The following is a 19,653-nucleotide window of genomic DNA, read 5'->3' as shown; positions in this document are numbered from 1 at the left end:
TGAGATGTTCGCATGTAATGACTGAGGATGAAATGAGGAGGCTTTTACTGGGAGCAGGCCACAGATGGATCCATGTAAAGTGAACAAATACAATTAGATCATGAATAATTCTAAAAGGAGCAATGAAGCAGATTCAAACACAACTCCAAAAGACAGCGTTATCTCAGAGGTTATATAAACAGTTCTGAATTACACAGTAGAACAAAAAAATCCCCACTTAGCACAAAATTTTTACACAAAGAAAAATAGGATTTTCTACATGCAGACTAAATACAGTTTCTGTGGTTTCACTGAATTAAAACAGTCCAAGATGTGAGACAGAAATTAAGTTAAATCCATTGGCAGTAACCTTCACCCAACTTGATTACAAGTTATATAAGGGCTACACTAAATATCCTTCTGTTTTGCCTATGTCCTACTTTAATCTGGGCTACCTACTGAATCTATTAACTTACTTGATTACTTCATAAAAATAAAGTCTGAGAAATAAATAAAAGTTCTGAAAAGATTCATCATTACTTCTAAGATAAAATCCTGTATTCTTTTTAAGTGCCAGTCCATTGCCCAAAGAAAGTTCTGTGAAACTCTTGCCGGGTCAGCTAGACAGGATGAGGGAATTAAATATTTGGAATTAATGGCAAGGGAAAAAAATCTCAGGGAAAATCTTGTTAGTATTTACTGTTATTCCTCCTTTATTGTTACTCTTTCCAGAAAAATTTCTTTTTGTTATTAAAGGTTTAATTAAATAAATCTGAATATTAGATGAAGTGGGTTTGAGAAAGGAGATGGATGAAGGATGATATATTAAAATACCAGAATTCTGTGAGTTTGTAAAGCACCATTTGCATAGTACAAAATTCATGCCATGGCTAAATCTGTGCAATCTGGAATCAGCACTCATTAAGGAAAATGTCTCAAATTAGGATGAATTAAGAATTCAGGGGAGACTTCAAAATACATCACAAAGGTGAGATTTCAGACCATTTGTAGAAAATTCTAAAATTCCTTTTCACATACAATAAAAGTAAATGTTTTCTCAGATCATGTGACTTAGAACTCAAGATACTTCGAGAAAATATAGTGTCTCAATACCAAGCTTATTATTTTGACTAATATAAACAAATTCACAACAGGTAATTTGAGCTGAGATTCCGTTAAACAAATAGAAAACAAAACTCATCATAAAACACTGTAGTAGGAGTAATAATTACAATAATAATATCAAGAGTTTTCTCCTGGAGTAGAGAAGAAAGCAATTAAAGAATCTAAAAAAAGATTCCACAAGAAATTTTAATGAAAAAAGTCATCATCTTTAACACACAATGGACAAATGGTATCCAGCTATTGAACAGAAGGTGGAGAAATCAAGTTGCTTTTACTTAAACCAGAACTTCCAAATCAGAATTTTTAATTGCTTTCAGCTGCTTTTAGACCTCAGTAGTGATTAACTTCATTCAGCAGACATAAGTGCTTGTGTTCTAAAAGCTGGAGAGTTTTTGGCACTTGGTCTAATAAGATAGAGATAAAACTTCCATAAAAACTTTGCCTCCACTTTCTTTAAACAAGAAACACATTAGAAACTCAACAAGACAGACATTCAACCTAGTAGTGATTTTTTAGTATAGCTACAGAAAATGTTCTGTAATTGGCCGTTGCCAGTACAAGAAACAAAACTGGCCAGGAACTCTTCCTTGGGAGAACATATGGATCATTTTTTTTCCTTAGGTTGGGAAAGATTGTAATAAGAAAAAGATTTTGGATCTGCAGTTGAAAGCTGCAGGATGCATGCCTGCCATCCAAGGTAAAGAACAGCTCTGAACTGTTTTTATTTATCATTAATTTATTGGCACCAATGTAGCTATGAAAGTCATATTCTTCGCAGGAACCATAGCCTAAATAGTACAGTCCCTTGCCCAGACTTTTCCTGGTGAGCAAGCATTTGGGAGGTTTTTTCATTTAACTTAAGAATGCTCTGCAATGGTAATACTAATTAACTTTGATTCTATATACGTGTCAGCTCCTAACAGTCTTTCCCTAAAGAATTTTAGCCTGGGTGATAATAGAAATAAATTTTAAGAGAAATCCAAGACATTTACATTTTATATAAGCATGTTCTTATGGCTGTACTTTTAAAAAATATCTGTATTCTACTTCATAAAGATCACAAAAAGGATGCTTGCAGAAGCTAAAGTGCATTTTTTGTCATTCACCTCTAGGTGTGAAGGCCCTCAATGTGTTAAGCATCTGTATATCTGAGACATCAAAACCTGAATATAACCTGAGATTTCAACAGAGGAAAATAAATACTTCAAGAATTGTTTTGTCACACAGTCCTTGGGTTCCCAGGAAGCACTGTTTTCTTCCACTTGAATGAAATATTAATCTAGCAGAATCTTTTGAGATACTTTTCAAAACAAATGGACTGATTGACAAAAAAATCACCTTTCTCTTCTCAAATATTTACACTGAATATTGTCTGGATGCTGAAAATCATTTATGGTTTGAGGGTTTTTTTTCTTTTCTTTTTAGTCTGGTACTTACAAAAGTAATGCACTGCTGTGATGTAGTAAGTTACTCGGTTATCAAATCACCCAAGTTACATCATTCTTTTATTCCCATTTCATATAGATTTATTAAGCAAGGTTACAGGGAAATTCTCTCATTTTTTGCACTGTGTTAAACAGCTTTTCTCACCATCTGAAGTCCCAGTTTAAGTGACATTACAGAGTCAGTACTCTAATGAAATAATTACATCTACATCTCTGTATACTGGATTGATGCATCACAGCACAGGTATTAAGGATTCAATTTACTGTCAAAGAAACCATAGAAGTGACTTTATCCTTTTTAGTAGAGAGATTACTTATCTAAGATCATATCCTTGATTTCATGGTTCCTAGCAAGGTAGGTCTAACAATCTGAGGCAACCAAAAATGGAAATTATTGGAATAACAAGCTGACACCAACTCAAGTCTCAAATTTTGTATTCCCACTATAAAGGCTGGAAACATTCTTTTAAAAAATGCATATGCAGAAAGAAATGCTACTCCATCAACTTTCCTCTTAGTAAGGGCAACTGGATTGTTCAAGCTGTATGTGTGGTCTTAGTGCTTGTGATAGCAGACAGCACAATGAATACAGAGAAAAGGAAATTTCATAGAAGCATCTGCCCATTTAAAACACTCCTTACAACTTATTCTACTTCCCCTAGGCCAATCTAATTTCAGTTCCCCCTAACAAAAGGGTAGTGTTGACAAAACCTTAATTCTCAACAAAACTTGTTGGTACACTGCCAGACTATCTGCCATTTATATGGATTTTGATGAGTTAAAGCAGCCCAGTAACATTATTAATTTTTTCTTAGGAAAACTAGGGGCAGTTTTCCTTTTCCCATCTTACTTAGTCCTAGCATGCTACTGTTTTCTTATCTAGAAACTAATACATCATTAATTGATAACCAACATCATTATGTAGTAACAGTAACATTCTCCTCAAACTAAGACTTTTCTTCCTAAATGTCAGGTCACATGTCTAATACTAGTATCAGTATCAGGTTATTCTTTGCTGACAGCTTGGACACAGTATCTCATTGTAATTAAGACTGGACTGAAAAAAGATGATTTAAGAGTCATATGTAGAACATTCATACTAAAAAATATTTCAGAAAAGCAAAAATGCAGGCTCCTGTGCACATACACACTGTGGAAAGAGAATAAATCCTGAAAGGCATTATATAAATAGCTGGTGTATATATATGGTATTATATAAATAGCTGGTATATATAAATTTATACCAATATAGTCTTGTAACTTCTTAATAGTCACGAATTAATACACAACAGCAAACAAACTAGCTTGTAAATAAGTTGATTATACCAATTTGTAAAGAACTTCTCTCTCCCTTCCCTCCCCTTTTCTCTCTTTCCTTCTTTCCATCAACACAGCTACCTTCCCCAGTTTCCATCCCTCTCTGCATTTGTAACTGCTGTCTCAGGCACACAGCAAACAACCAACATATCTACCCATGTCTGCAACTTGAAGGAATAAGACAAGTCTTCTCACATGATATGAGGTTTTCAAACTGAGCATCTTGAATGCATGGAAACTGAGACCACCAGCTCAGCTCTTCATAAACCATAAGCTCTTGGAAGCAGCTCCAGGAACAACAGCCTATGGATTGGCTTCTGTTTGCAACACAGTTCATCAGCACATGAACTGTTACAAAATGCACTCAACTTCACATCACTAAACAGTTCTGACACTGATTGCCAAACAGGAAGGAAACTGTTAGGCAATTCTCAGATGATACTGAATCAAGTTTGAATATTTGACCTTGTAATCCCAAACTTGAACCAGAATAGCTTTCCTTTTCAAATACCTTCTCCCAGTTAAGACTACTTTATGATAACTAATATATTGCACAGGACAACATTAGTAACAACAGCACACTGTGAACAGCTGAGACTGGATTCATTACAATTCTGATAGCATGTTACTGTGCCTTGTCCAATTCATGCAGGCAATGTTTCTAGAGCTATAAGTCATAAGGACAATTCACAGTGGCCAGTTCTCCTTGGAAAACTACATTCATTGAACTATAGAATCTGCTGAGTTGGAAGGGACCCATCAGGATCATCAAATCCAGCTCTTGGCCCTGCACAGGACACCCCAAAAGACAAATAAATTAATATAGTACTTAGCTAGTAAAGTTTTTTCCTTGAGTTGTAGTCTTCTAAAGCTTGCCAGATAAAATAATGCTTCTTTGCATACTTTTCCTGAAAATACCAATTACTTAAGTAATTGGTATCATATATCATATGACACATCATATATCATATAACAAAAACACTTGGGCTACCTGACTTATTTTCTGGAAATTCCCTTCATATTTAAGTCCTTGCATGAAATCTGCAAAACTCCACAGCAGACAGATTGTTCTTAACCAGGAGACAATCATATTAAATAATGACATTTGATGCTACCTTCCCCCAAAAAACCCAAACTGAGCAAAAAGCATTAAGCTGCAGTTTTTTCCTGGACTTTAGAGGATCCCCAAATATACAGTAATGAAATCACAGACCATAACTTTGGAATATATAAATTTGAAAGGGTACTTTCATTGAATGCAAATCAAATTTAAAATCAAGAGAAGAAGGAAATCATTCACCCTTCATTGAGTGTGCCATGCAAGGACATAAGTAGTCTAACTCTACAGGAAAGGAGCTGGGCACTCCCATAACATTCAGGAACTTCACGTGGATGTAATGATGCAGAACTAAGTCAGTAACCTGACAGAACTGAGCTGTGTACCAGACCCTGCTGTGCTCACCCTGAGAACAACCATCTCCCTATTTTGCTACAACAATCCTATTTGCTACAGCTAAGGGCCCAAAGTGTCTGCAAGTCTGAGATGTTATTCCAAATTCAACAGCTCAGGTTCACTTCTAGTGGCAGCGTTTAACAAAATAATACTCTGCATTTCATGTTTAAAATGACAGTGTGTTGCTTGCTCTACAAAAGGTTCGTTTTGAACAAATTAAGAGATTAAATGATTTGGAATCAAATTATTTTGGCTGAATATTCTCACTAAAAAGTAGGAGTGGGTGGAAAAACAACAGGTTTATTATATGAAAAAACTGTAAACATAGGATTATGATTATCTTGATGCTTTTCTATTGAAAGACTCTGCCTGAAAGCTGAGCAACAAGAAAATCTCAGTATAAACCACAACTCAGAAGCTTACAATTTGAATAATTTAATTTTAAGAGACAAACAGAATATTGTGCAATATATATATTTTCAAAATTTTTTTCAGTTACAATTAATAGAATGTTGGGATTCAGAAAACTATAGAAACACTTCCATTACTAGGTCCTAATGTAGTCACTGATATCTTCACCACTTATCTCCCTTTAAAATAAGGTTTTAATTGTTTTCTTTTGTATCAAGTGTTTGGTGTTTTGTTTGGTTTTAATTTTATTTCAGTTTACACGTTACTTGTTTTACAGAAAACTGTTATGATAACAGACTGTTAATTAAATATTGTTCTGAAAAGTGGGGAGCTTTTTGTCCCAAGGTGTTTAATATACTTCTACTATTTGAAACAAGAAACTGGAACTGGGGACAGAGTCCCATCCAAAGTCGGAAACTTTTTCTTTTTTTATGATCATGTTAAATCCAGCCTGAAAAGCTGCCTATATATGAAAATCATCACATATCATTAAAGACCTTTCTAATATCTTCTAGTAGTTCATGTTCACAGAATTTGGCCATTCAACTGGGATCCTACATAACTGCCACAGGAATAGCATTCTTATGGTGAAATTCAGAAATCAGTATGATTACAAACTAAGCTTTCAGAAGGCAAAATTATTCTGCAATCCAGGAAGAAACAAAAAACTTTTATCTCAGATTTTCCACTAAAAGGTAATAAATTTGTGCATATTACAACCTAATACTGAGTACTCACAAGAGACAAGTAGAAGAGAGGATTCACTAGCCTATAACTAAAGCTTAAAACTTAAATAACTTCACTCAGTTTCTTTTTGAGTACCTTGAGCATGTCGAGGTACATGACTACCTTAGCTGCTTAAATAATTAATCCCAGAGTCTCTTTTGAAGTGAACCAACTTGTTGCCTTCACATCAAAAAGGCTGGGAGCATTTCTGGAAACACTTCAATCCAGGGAAGGCTCACAACAGGCAGTGGGTGAACCTGCATGAGCTGTGACTCTGACTTACACAGTTTTCCAATAGTATCTTTTAATCTTTAAATATATGTAGTGTTGTATGATACAAAGTTGCAAAATGTATAAGCTCTTTGTGATTAATAAAAGGGTTCCATTTCTGCAAGTAATTCTTGGTTTTAAAAAGATTTCATGACTGAAAAATGTAGGGACTCACTGGAACTTAAAATTAGTGAGCTTCCAGAAGCAGTTTTCAGAGATAAATCCTCTTGTGATAAAGTAGAATATAGATAGCTGTTCAGTGGGATGATAATATGACAAAATTATGACTGTTTTCAGGAGATGACAGGTGGCCTGAATTACACCTTAATTATTATTTTTTAAACTATGAAAAAATACATTTACAAAATTAAGTCAGTTTATTTTCCCACTGATACATCAACTAGTGAAGACGACAGAAGCTTTCACATTAATTATAACGACTACTTCCTTAATGAACTGCAAAAATGTTTTGTGTAATTTGTTCAGCCTCTTGAATTAGGTTACAGTTTGTCACTCTCAAAGCAGGACTTTGTTGCTTATTCCTACAATAAGGTAGTTCAGCCCCAGCAGATAACCAGCTTCTCATCCTATAACACCAATCAAAACCAAGGTTAACGATAAAAATTATTTAACACTAATAACCAAAATACTGTGCTAACATGGAATGTATTTTAAAAAAAGTGAGCAACAGTACTCTGTTTTATCAATGTTTATCTTTTTAACCAACACAGAATCTCAGAATATTTAATCCCAATGCATAAAATAAATAACTGAATATTATACTTGCTTCTTAAAATTACTAAGTAATTCCAATTTATAGTTTCTAGCCCCTTGAATACTCACAGAAGTCAACTCTATTCATTTCAGTAAGTTAAATATATTTTTAAGGCCTTACAGGATTGAGACTGTCAGGAGGAAATACTTCTAGCTACAGATTTCATTTCTTGGCAATATGATATGGATAGAGTAACAATGATAATTATATTTTAACCATTCTTTCAGTCTGCCTAATACAACATCAATAACTATGAGCCAGAGAAAATGAAATTATTTAATTATGTGATTAATCTTTCTTTAAACACCAAATAATTTCATCATCTACTTTAGCAAAAACATTACCACACTTTATCAATTGCTGCATCTGTGAATGATGCTTGCCCTCCAAGCCGAAACAATCCATACAAAACCTTTCAACTCTCTCCTTACTCTAGCTCCCCATAAAAATGCTTTGTGGTGCAAAGAATTTTGTACAAGATGGAAGTTAGAATATACTTATATTGATTCAGGCCCACAGCAAGAGAGAAAATAAGGATCAGATTAGAAATTACATCTTCAGATTACCATTTAAGAAAAGAAAAATAATGGTTTTAATAGAGGAGAGCAGTTGTAATTCGTGCACATGAAACATTTTAGAGGAACCTTAATATCTTTACACTGGAACAGTCTGGATTCAGATTGGAATAGTTATACAGAGTCATAAAGCAACCTGTTCAAAATAATAATAATAATAGCAACAATAATTACTCAGATTAATTGAATATAAAAGTAATGTAATAAATTAAACATCCTTTGAAATTACTTTTTTTAATTGACAAAGATATATCTATAGATATATATCAATATATGAAGGAGCATTCTTATCCTGCCCTATGTCAGCAATTTCCAAAAGCACTTTATATTCTCATTTTAACTTTGAAAGATGCAGTTCCTGAACTAAGCACAAGAGATTGCAGTTACTCATTTTGTCACCTGTAGGTTTCAGACTCAATAGGCCAAGTTGCAGAAGAATTAAGCAAGGAGTTTTAAAAGCAGCTTCAAAACCTAAAATACTGAAGAATAATTACCAAAATAATTAGAAAAGTGAAGAAATTTGCTTTTCAAAGTTAGTACAAAAAATAATGGAAATATAATTTTATATGTTATATAGCTACTCCAGACATAAAAGTACAGACCACAAGGTATATCACACATCCAGGACATACAGCCCTTCTTTTCTGATTGATCACAATTACAATCATCCAATGTTTCAGCTTTAGAAACAACTTTTGAAGCATATTAGCCAAGAAAAGATCTGCAGTACACAGAGACATCAGACCAAAGTTAACTATGATGAGCCAAGGATTTCAAGGTGTTACCTAGATAAGCTGGAAACGTCATACAACTCTTTGAGCCTACACCAAATTCTTTCTTCTGACTACGCAATTTGTAACATAGGCAGATTTTAATTCTCTGGACAATTTCTGAAGCTCTTAATTTCCTGTTATCACACATTTCTCATTTTGTCACATTATCAAAGGACCTACATATTTATTTTCATAAATATAAGAATATTTTTGTGAAGTGACCAGTCTTCTATAAATTTGGGAGCATTCTGTAAATTGACCTTAGTGAAAAACAGTGGCTAGATCAGCAATTGAGGGTAATATTTAATTGTAATAAAATGGACAGAATATCAACTGAGGGGTGATCCTCACTTCTTCAATTTATAGTTCATTAAAAACATGTGGAATATTATACCTTTTTTCTCTTTTATTTTCCTTCTGTATATCATTCCTACATCTCATCTTAGTCCCTAAATACTTCCATAAAGCAAGTTCATTTTAACTGATGATGCAATGTTCTCTGCATGCATTTTGAGAGTTTATATCAGTGATATAAAATATTTTCAAGGGTTCTTTAATTTGGCCTCCTACAAAAATATACAGTACTGGAATATCATGAGAAATATCAGGATACAGTTTAATACCAGCATTATTTGCCCACATAAATGATGTATGCAGTACCAGTCACTTCAGAAATCAAGATTTCCTCCTTTAAATCTCTATTTCTGTATTATGCAACATATTGCAAAAGAAGGAAAATTTTCAAGTAAAAATCATGTATTAAATCCTAGCATCATGTATCCTAGATATACCTAATAATTGCAGACCTCTATACTTAAAGAGCATTAAATAGCACATAATTGTTTGTGTGATCACTTATACTTTTTTGTAGGCAGGAAGGAAACTTAGTTATTACACTCAGATTATTAAATCAATCAGAAAGTTTAAAAAGAAGAAGTTATTACAAAGAAAAAAAGAACAGAGAGAGAAGGGGTAGGAAGCACTTAATAATCTGGTAGTTTTATTTTTTCTGCTTAGAGCTGGATACTAACAGGAAATTCACACTTCACAAACTTCTTAAATTAAGAACCATCTTTTGGAATTCCTGACACATCAAGAAAGACTGAGGGAGCTGGGACTGTTCAGCCTGGAAAAGACATGGGAGTATCTTTCTAATGTGTATGAAAACCTGGTAAGGAGAGAGATGGAACCAGACTTCTCAAATGTGGCCCAACAAACAAACTGAAATACAAGAAACTCCATTGAAAAGTGAAAAAAAATTCCAGTATTATTATTAGAGTAGTGAAACATTGTAACAAGTTGCAAAGAGACATCATGGTGTCTCTATCCTCAAAGACACTCACGGAATCTCAAGTGTACCCAGCCCTGAACAACCTTTTCTGAGCGATCTTACATTGACCAGCAGAGGCTGGGCTAGGTGACCTCCAGTGGTGCCTGACAACCTCAACTAGTCAGTGGTTATTCAGAGATTTTCTTTATGTACAGTCAAAATATGGAGTAAAATTTTACAGTTGGAAAGATTTTTCTTGTACCAACTAATGTGGCAGCACATAACAATGGCACCTACATCATCTACCGCAGTTATCGCTGTCTTTTCTTTCCAGGGCTCTTACAGTAGTTTTGGTACTTATTTACAATGTAGACCCACAAATTTTCATTGTTTTGAACTCATAAGATCAGACCATAAGCCTATTTTTATACTTGCCTGTCTATAAAATGCCGGAGTGACTGTCATGTAGCACTGCTGTCATGATGCTCTTTATCTTTGCTGAAACTTTGCATACCTCATGGAACATTAGACCCCAGAGCTCTCTTTTATCAGAGTTATTGTTTGCATTTTTTGTGCTGTTTGAGACTCGACACCACCACAATGGGAAAAATATCATACCACTCCTTCTGTTGTGGTAAGCCATGTAATGTGAAACCAGTTCAAATGCGATAGCAATTGCATTTTAACCTTTCTTCTTTTGCAAGCGACTCACAAAGCATTAGCATCCAAAGTGGATTTGATGAATGATAATACTACATATGTCTATTTTCTTTAATTTTGAATTATTTTCTTCTGGTTTTTTTCAATCATCATTTTTTAAAGATTTGCATCTGGTTTTGTGGGCTGATACTCTAAGAAATTGGATCTCTGGTTTTAGTACCATATATTTTTATTGTTAACTTGTAATGACCAGCTTTAAAGGACTAGAGAGGAATTGGATACTTTTAGGCATTCGTTGTGGTTTTAAACTACTTTCTTAAAATAAAAAACCAAGAGGTGATCTGCTCTTAGATATTAACTGTAACACAAAACCCCGAATGATACTGTTGACAAGGTTTCTTTTCCTGTCTTCCTCTTTTTCGCCTGCTTATTTGTCTCTGACTTCTTTCATCTCCTTTCTACTTTTCACATGCAATTTTTTCTTTGATATTTTCTTGCCTTACTTCCCCCAAATAATTTCCCTTTGCTTCTGCAATTTTTGATCTCTCCCTCATGAACATGAATGTTTCCGCCCAATAAAAACTTTCATTCTCTCCCCACATCTACTATTCTCATGTTGCATTCACTCTGCACAATCTCTGTTTTCTATACAAGATTTTATCCTGTAAATGCTATTGTATAAAGTCTTTCAATCCCTTTTTTTTTTATTTTTTTGCTGGTCACACCTGCCCAGACTACTACTGTGAGTTCTACTTGCCTGACACTTTCCCATACTCCCCTACACTCTCAGTCTTATCCCTCTTTCCCTCTCCTTATTTTATACCTCTATATCTATCTCCTACCCATGTTTGTTGTCTGACCTCCCTTCATTTCTTCGTTTTATCACTTCTCTTCATCTTTAAAAAACTTTAAATGTCAAACAAAATATTTCTAGCTATGTGTCTATCTCACCATGTAAAGCAGCTCCTGAGCCTAAGACAAAGTACAGGTCCCCTTTTGTCCACAGAGCTAAGTCTTCTTCACTTTCCTTCTTCCTCCAGACAAGCCGTTTACATTCAAACAGTTTCTGGTATTTGTTGTTTCCTGAACTGAGCATTTCTTTTGAGATGTTAGTCATCTGTGATGAAAATCATGCCAAGAATCATGTTTGTACTTAGAGAGATGTGATCATGGGCATGAACTCAAACATCCACCTATCATCCGGTCCTCAAGATCAAGTAATCTTCCTCTCTATTTGATCTGTCTAGTTAATTATTTTTTTCTTTTTCTTAGAGAAAATCAGTGTTAGAGACTGAGCCATGCAAATAAGCAGGAAATAACTGGGCAAGAAGTAGAAGCTCAGGTGGACTTTGCTGAAACAAGTCCCAGAGTTTAACAGGACTGTACCATGAAGAGAGAGAATGTGGCACCACCAGCCACTCAACTATTGGGTGCCTCCATCTTTGGGTGACTGTTCATCTCCTCCCTGCAACACAGACTTTCTTAATTTAACCATGTCTAAGAGCAAGTCACTCCTAGGAGATGGTACAGTAACTTTCAAAAGAAAATAGTAGTATGAGAAACAGATTGTTACAGGACTTTATATTAGTGTAAAGCCTCAGGAGACATATCAAAAATAGAATTTCAGGATGAAAAATTAAGAAAGACATGTGTGCAGCATGGAGTTATTTTAACTAACTCAGTTTCCTCTGGCAACTATATTCATGATGACATTATCTAATGAAGCAAAGCAGCAAAAAAAAGCAGAATATATCTGATCTATTAAAAATGAATAGGGAGATTATTGTCTAATGATAGGTAATTCATGCTTTGAAAGGCTTTTGCTTAAAAAGAGAAAGAACAGGGGGAAACAAATTATAAAGGATTATTATTTGTTCAGTTATTTTGAAGTACTAAGCTGCCACAATTTCCATTACATACAACATGTTAGTGTGCCAATAGTGTGACATTAGGGGAACTATTGTGATATTTGTCTGCTGCTTTCCTAGACTGTTAATCTACTAACAAGAGGATATAAGCCATGAATTCAAACAATTGCCCGTGTGAAGGTGTTTCTACCGATCCTACCTGTTGGCGGGATGATTCCAGGAGACATTAGGCCTGGGACAGAATGTGGCATGATATGAGAATTCTCTGGGGAGGTGACACTTTGAGTCCTCTTAGGAGGCCTTCCAGGTCTAGAACTGAAACAAACAAACAAAAAAATTTTTACAATTAAGCTGTTGTCTTACACATCATTTCAAAGTTGTTTCAAGTGGTAACATGGACTGTAAATAAATTTGTTTCAAGGACGGTTGCTTTTGCAGTTAGATGTAATAGACTTCCATCACTAATTAGATTACATGCTGAATTCATTTTCCTCATTGAAGATCAGCCGCTCTTGATGCATAATTCATAGCCTGCACCTCGTTACCTGCTTCTTCATATTAATATCTATACACAGTTTGAATTGCCTCGTTTGCATATGCTAAAGTTCTGCATGCAGCCTTCAGCACGAAAATTATGCACTAACTTGTAATAATTATTACAGTCAGCCTGCTATTGATTTATGAGACTTTTAAAAACCAAATATGTGTAGTACTTGTAATGAATGATATTTTAAGGTTCTTCAGGAAATTAAAAGGCAATGGCTGCCTAAGGAAATGTTCTGCTTGTTTGATTTAATACTACAGTTAGCTGGGAGGTGGAATGAAAGAGTGATTCAGACCTATAGCACATTTTTCGATGATATGTTTTATTACTTCGCACTGCTAGCCTGATATCTAGATGATAAATGACAATACATATCTAATGTGTGAAAAGGTCTTGCAATTTCTTTATTTTTTGTCATTTAAAAGATAAGTCAAGTTATCATTTAACCCTTATTCTATTTAAAGTGAAAATCTCACTAAGACACCTTACTTTAAATATACTACTTTATGTCAGAAAGGACTTGGAATTATTTTTATGATATTGTTGAGCAAAAGCCATCACAGCAGCTCATATGTGTCCTGTATGGAAAAATAAAGGGCTTCAGGTTTAAGCACTCCTTGTCTGTTAAATGCTCACATACACAACTTTCCAACTCCTGGACTGCCTCAGTAGCACACAAATTAGAGGCGGATGACAATGAAACTACTTATTGCCCATTTACATACAAATATGTACCTGCTAATACAATATATATCCAAAGGCTTGTATTCCTATGTACAGATCATAGCATGGTATCACTGCAACATCCTGTAACTGCTCATTTAGGGGACATTGTGGAATAACTTCACATCACAGAATAAGGTATGTGCTGCTCTAAAACTGCAGTGTTAACTTATGATCTGCCAAACATTTGAAGTCCTTAATTCGTTTCAGAGCAAGAAAGAAAAGAAAGGTGGGTATGAAAGGTTTTCCTCCTTAGGTCCTCATACTAACAATATTCTAATCAGGAATAATGGATTTCTAGCTATGCTGGGACCACAGAATGAGGCAGATAATAAAATACCTCTGTTTTCTATTCATATTAGTTTCCATTGTGTTTGGAAAGACTTTCTTTTTTTTTTCTTTTTTTGGCACTTTCTAAAACCTAACTTCAATAAACCAAAAACAATCAAAGTACAGAGCATTTTCTTGAAGTTTAATGACTCAAGGCATTGAGTCATTAACCTTAACTGATCATTAATTCCTAACTTAATGTCCTGAGCTGAGGTCATTATTAAAATTATAAGCTTGGTAATTTCTTTGATTGGTTTGGCATTTTTTATTTTCTTTAGTGTAAACAAAATTGTCATATGTTCAAAACAACAAGAAAAACAGCTGTAGAAAAAGAACATTGTCTTATTCCAGCTCAGAAAACCAAATTAAATGTCTTTGGATTTTCTTTGATATTTCCTTTGTGATTTACAATAAAAATAAATATACCATGAATACACATAAAACTGAACAAAACATTATAGACAAAAATGATCTGATTTAAATGGAGTGTTTCTAATATATTCACCCACCAAAAAATGCCAGTGTGTAGGAAAACTTTAATGGTTTCATTTAAGTATCTATGATGAAGTACTCGAATCACTATAGTGATATGACTATTGAAGGGTCTGACAGCAGCATAAAAGAACACAAGCAATGTGGCAGTAACAATGCACAATGTACCAGTAACTTCCAGGTCTTTATAAAAAGCAAGTTCACACCTGCAAAGACTCTCTTTGATGTTAACAACCAAGTGCAGCCATGGTGAAGCCTGGATGCTTTTGTCTTTGATTTTGAGGAATAAAACCACTCCTCTTCAAAGCCTAAGGGAAGACAGTCATGGACCAAATCTCTAAACAAAGGTCAGCAGCAAATTATAGGTGAGTGATACTGAAATACCCAAGGCAGAACTCCTCCTTTGGTCACCTTCTAGAATCAAATTGCTTGTGCTATTGTGTACAAAAGCAGGGGGTGTTACACTCAAAGCCATAAAGGAGTCCAGCAACCCAATTCCATGCCATGATTTATCCCGAAATTTACCAAGTAAATGTTTTCTAAAGTCCTATACTTCCAATTCCAATCTTACAAATAATATTTCACCCAGTAGATGGTTGAGCACTGGAAGAGGCTCCCCAGGGAAGTGGTCACAGCACCAAGCCTCGCAGTTCAAGGAGTGTTTGGACAATGCTCTCCAGCACATGGTGTGACTTAGGGATGGTCCTGTGCAAGGGCCAGGAGCCAGACGTGATCCTTACAGAGCCACTCCAACCCAGCTTATTCTGTGATTCTATTTAAATGAAATTTCTGAGAAGAAAACCTATTTAATCCTGATAGAACTTTTAAGTGACACTAGTTCCAATCTACTATTAAAAGGCTTTTACCTATTTAAGAGACATAGGTTTTTTCCTAATAACAAGGCAGAAAAACACTGTAAGACAAATTAAGAATTATTTCTTAAGGCCTGGAAGATCTGATTTAGAGGCATGGTAGACTATGCAATACACAATTAAAATGAATATATCTAATTGTCCTTAATAACTGATTGAGTAGCAATACTTGACTTAATTTGTTAGTTGTCATTTGTTAAGCGTTTGTTTCATTAACCATAGTACTAACTTGAAATACTACCTTTTTGTAAGATTCGTTTTCAAACTATAAGAATTGCAAGAATTTTAAATGAATCATTACCAAAGTCGTGGGAAGAACAGCATAAAAACAATACTTTAAAAAATAATCACTTTGACTAGAATTGAAAACTCGCATGTTGTTTTGTAGTTCATTATCATTTTTATAGCTATATGATAAACTCTTTAAAAAAACATCAAAAGCATAGCAAATTAGTTTAACTATCATAAACAGGATGATAAAAATAGCTTAATAAATCATTTTGTTGGTATTTTTCATAAACTCTAGTATAGTAAAGACCTACTTATTTTTAGATTAGGGCACGTTCATTTTCATTCCAAGATAAGAAACCTTCAAAATACTCATCATATTCCTATTTCTGTATCTAAATCAGTAGATTTATGTTCAGTATAAAAAATTAAACATAATTTAAATAGGTATGAGTTGATTTATTATGTAAAAGATACATTTAAATTCCAGAACAATCAGTAATCTTTTCTTCTGGTTGATGACACTGTGATACAAAAATCATCATTTAAAAGCTGATGATATTACTATTTTTACTCAAATTTAGATTTTGTATATAAGAGTTTATAGACATATAAAAAAAACAATGTAAGATTTTGTCTTTTATCTGAATACAATTATTGGAAGAACTACATTGTTTTTTCTGAAAGCACACTTGACTTCTTACGGAAATGCTAATTATTTCAATGGGTAAACTACTCAAAGATGACCCATTTTGATTTTGAAGATGTCTAAAGTCTGGATTTTTTATAGCTAAGATAAACAGTCTGAAATGCCAAAACCCCAAAAGCCAAAGTGAATACCTTGTGACTACCTAGGGTTATAGTACAGAGAAGTCAAGGAGTGTTTTGGGACTCCAGAAGAAGACAGTGGAAGAAACAATGCTACATCTGGAAGACATAGCCGATCTTCCTGTGTACTATTTCATTCTTCAAAGAGTAAATTAAAGAAAGCAGAAATTAGACAATATCAACAAAGATTCAAGGAAGCTTGATTCAAGCAAAACTCAAGATTCAAGATTAACTGTGCTAAAGACTAGGGGAGAAGTCTATAGGGAAGTTAGCAGTTCCTTGTGAACTGCATTAGAAAAGATATCCAACAGATTGTCATTCTGCTTTTAGAAATATGAATAGGTTAGATATTTTCTGCTCTAAAACTTAAAATTTTCATATGTGAGATAACGTATGTTGAAGAAAAAAACAAAAGCTTTCTACAGGACGATGTATTACTAACTTAGTAGTCAAGTTTTTGTAGTGAAGCACCTAAATGAATTTATTCCCATGAAAATCCATCAGCCTTCTATAAGCTTGTGTCCGTTTGTGATAAAATGATCAGACTTTTCTCAAGTCTTAAAAGACATTCCTACAGACAAATGATCTTTATTTTTGTAGAAATTATCATGGCTTACAGTTACAATATGCCATTATGTGAATGAGGAACTCAAGGTGCAGATTAGTGATTCTTGAAAGTCTCAAATATTTTCTTCACTAACATCAGCTAATTAGATAACCAGAACACTTTCCAGAATGACTGAAAATAAATCCATCAATTTTCAGCCAGATTTGCATTTCATCTCTTCAATTTCATAAATACATCAAGGAATACTATGGCTGTAGCATTTTCATCTTTGAAGAAAAAGGGTGTATTTGTGTACTGTGCTGTGATTAGCATGAGAAGCAATTGAGACTACATTTAAGGCTGAGAATATGGTTATTTCTTGGTCTTTTGATCAACATATATTAGTCTTCTATCCTTCCTGTCCTACCAAATCTAGAAAACAACAGATGGCTGAATTAAAGAATAAGAAATGGAAGAATCTGTGTTCCTTATCAGTTAAAATGATGTGCTTTGATAATATTTTTAAAGTTTTACGTAATTTCAGTTATATTATCAAGTATGAGCTCGCTCCTAGAAATGTTTTGATAGTGCTAAACAATTAAAAGCAGTTGTAATCAAGAGAAAACCTGGCCCTGTACAATCACATGGAAAGAGACAACAGGACAATAGTACAGGCTTATCTGCTTAGCTTTAAATGTAACCAGGCTGCATTCAACTCTTATTACTATCTGCCAGAAGACAGACTTGATGTTAAAATTTAAAGGTCTCATCCTTGAAAGCCTAAGATAAGTAGACCTCCTACTGATTTCTGTTAAGACCTTTGATCACCAAGGAAGGTTTGACTCCAAAACAGCTGAAACTCTTTATGAGTAGTATGTAATTCTCAGAGCACACCCCCAGCATTTACAGATGACTAACTGCATGGCAAAACACGTGCTAGGAAACTTAAAGTGTTAAAAAATGTTGAGATAATTCTGTGATTTATCTTTCTCATGTCCCGATTTTGAGGAACAATTGTGCAATATTAACACTTGGTAAATCAAGTTTTACTCCTTAAAATTATTTTTATTAAATACATGAAGCACCCATAAAGAAAACTGCAAGTCTTAACCAGTAGTAAGAAGGCAAACTGCCTTTCCTGCCAAAATTAATGAATTTCAGGGTTTGTTTTCTACATGTAAAGGTTTATTTTTAATCTTGTCTGTGAGCAACTTTAGTGCATAGAAATACTGTCCTCATCTGTAGCTGGCCATACACGATGCAGTGAAGTTACCATTGGCCAGGCAGTTTTATAATCAGTAATATTGGGGAGTGGCAGGAAAAGTTACATGCCAGAAGTGATAGGAAGCAAATCTGTAACAAGGATTTGGTGTATTCATTTAATGTATTTTTTACGTTCTTATAACTGCCTGAAACAGTTTAGAATATCAACACCAATTTTAGCTACATCAGCACTTATGCATCTCATTTAGGTACATTTTGAAAATCTATGCTTGATTTCTCATTTGTTCCACCTCCCCTTAGTGCTTCAAAGCCTGACACAGAACTTTTGACCTCAAAGAAGCAGGCTGAATGACATTTAGGTGATCAGCCACTGGAAGCAGTTATGTGCTCACCATACAATGGACACTGCAAAAGGGCCGAAGATGTCACTTGCTGACTTAATGCAAAGACAGAGATGCCCTGTGACAACCTGTAGCCACAGGCAGTGGGCCCTTCCCACATGGTATTTCTGGGTTTTGGGATAGCTTCTGTGCTGTTCTCATCATACGTGCAGCCTTCACACTTGCAAGACTTGAGCCAAGGGCGTGTCAGTACTGAAAAATAAGGTCTAGGAAGACTGACTAAACCTTTTGTGTAATTTAATTCCTTTGCTTGGAAAACACTTGCTTGCCAAGGTAACCTTCATAAATATTTCTGATGCACTGAACTAGCATTTTAAAGGCAAAAAAATGACAAAGTACATCGATCCAAACCTTATACTTTAAAACTATTTTAGGTTTTCCCCTTCTGCTCCCACTCAAGAACAAAGTAAAAAATGCAATTCTAAGACAGAGCATACACTTATTTTGGCAGTTAGTAAAACAACCACCAGAAGTCACACCATGTCCTTTTTACTTGCAGCAGTCTTGTAAAACAATAAAACTCTCAGTGCAATTACCTTAAATTTATTTTTCTTCTCACAATTAAACAGAAAATGTTCTCACGCAATAATTAGTGCTGAACTCATGATATATTAGGAGTTACTGAGACAGCAAACAATGCTGATAAAAATAAATAGAAAGATCTGTTTCAAAATCTTCATAAAGAAGTGCATGAATGATCTCCAAAAGAATTAGGTTGTGTTACAGAGTGAGCAGTGGAGAAATCATGCTGATGAAATATTATTGCATTTCAGTAACAGAACACTTTACTGCTATTTTTGAATCAAAATGGCCAAAA

The 19,653-nt window shown here is 34.3% G+C and overlaps 1 protein-coding gene across 6 annotated transcripts in view; it reads right to left on the bottom strand.

Moving 5' to 3' along the window:
* Positions 1–19,653, bottom strand: part of DACH1 (dachshund family transcription factor 1) — a 352,148-nt gene that overhangs the window by 192,219 nt on the left and 140,276 nt on the right. For all 6 annotated transcript variants that reach the window (XM_077173622.1, XM_077173620.1, XM_077173621.1 and 3 more), the window contains exon 2: positions 12,847–12,962. In XM_077173622.1, coding sequence (XP_077029737.1) covers positions 12,847–12,962 — 116 coding nt within the window. The remainder of the gene's footprint in view (positions 1–12,846; positions 12,963–19,653) is intronic.

This window comes from Agelaius phoeniceus, chromosome 2 (genome assembly GCF_051311805.1).
Source record: "Agelaius phoeniceus isolate bAgePho1 chromosome 2, bAgePho1.hap1, whole genome shotgun sequence".
In the NCBI taxonomy this organism is placed as follows: Eukaryota; Metazoa; Chordata; class Aves; order Passeriformes; family Icteridae; genus Agelaius; species Agelaius phoeniceus.
This window is presented reverse-complemented; position numbering and strand designations above follow the sequence as displayed.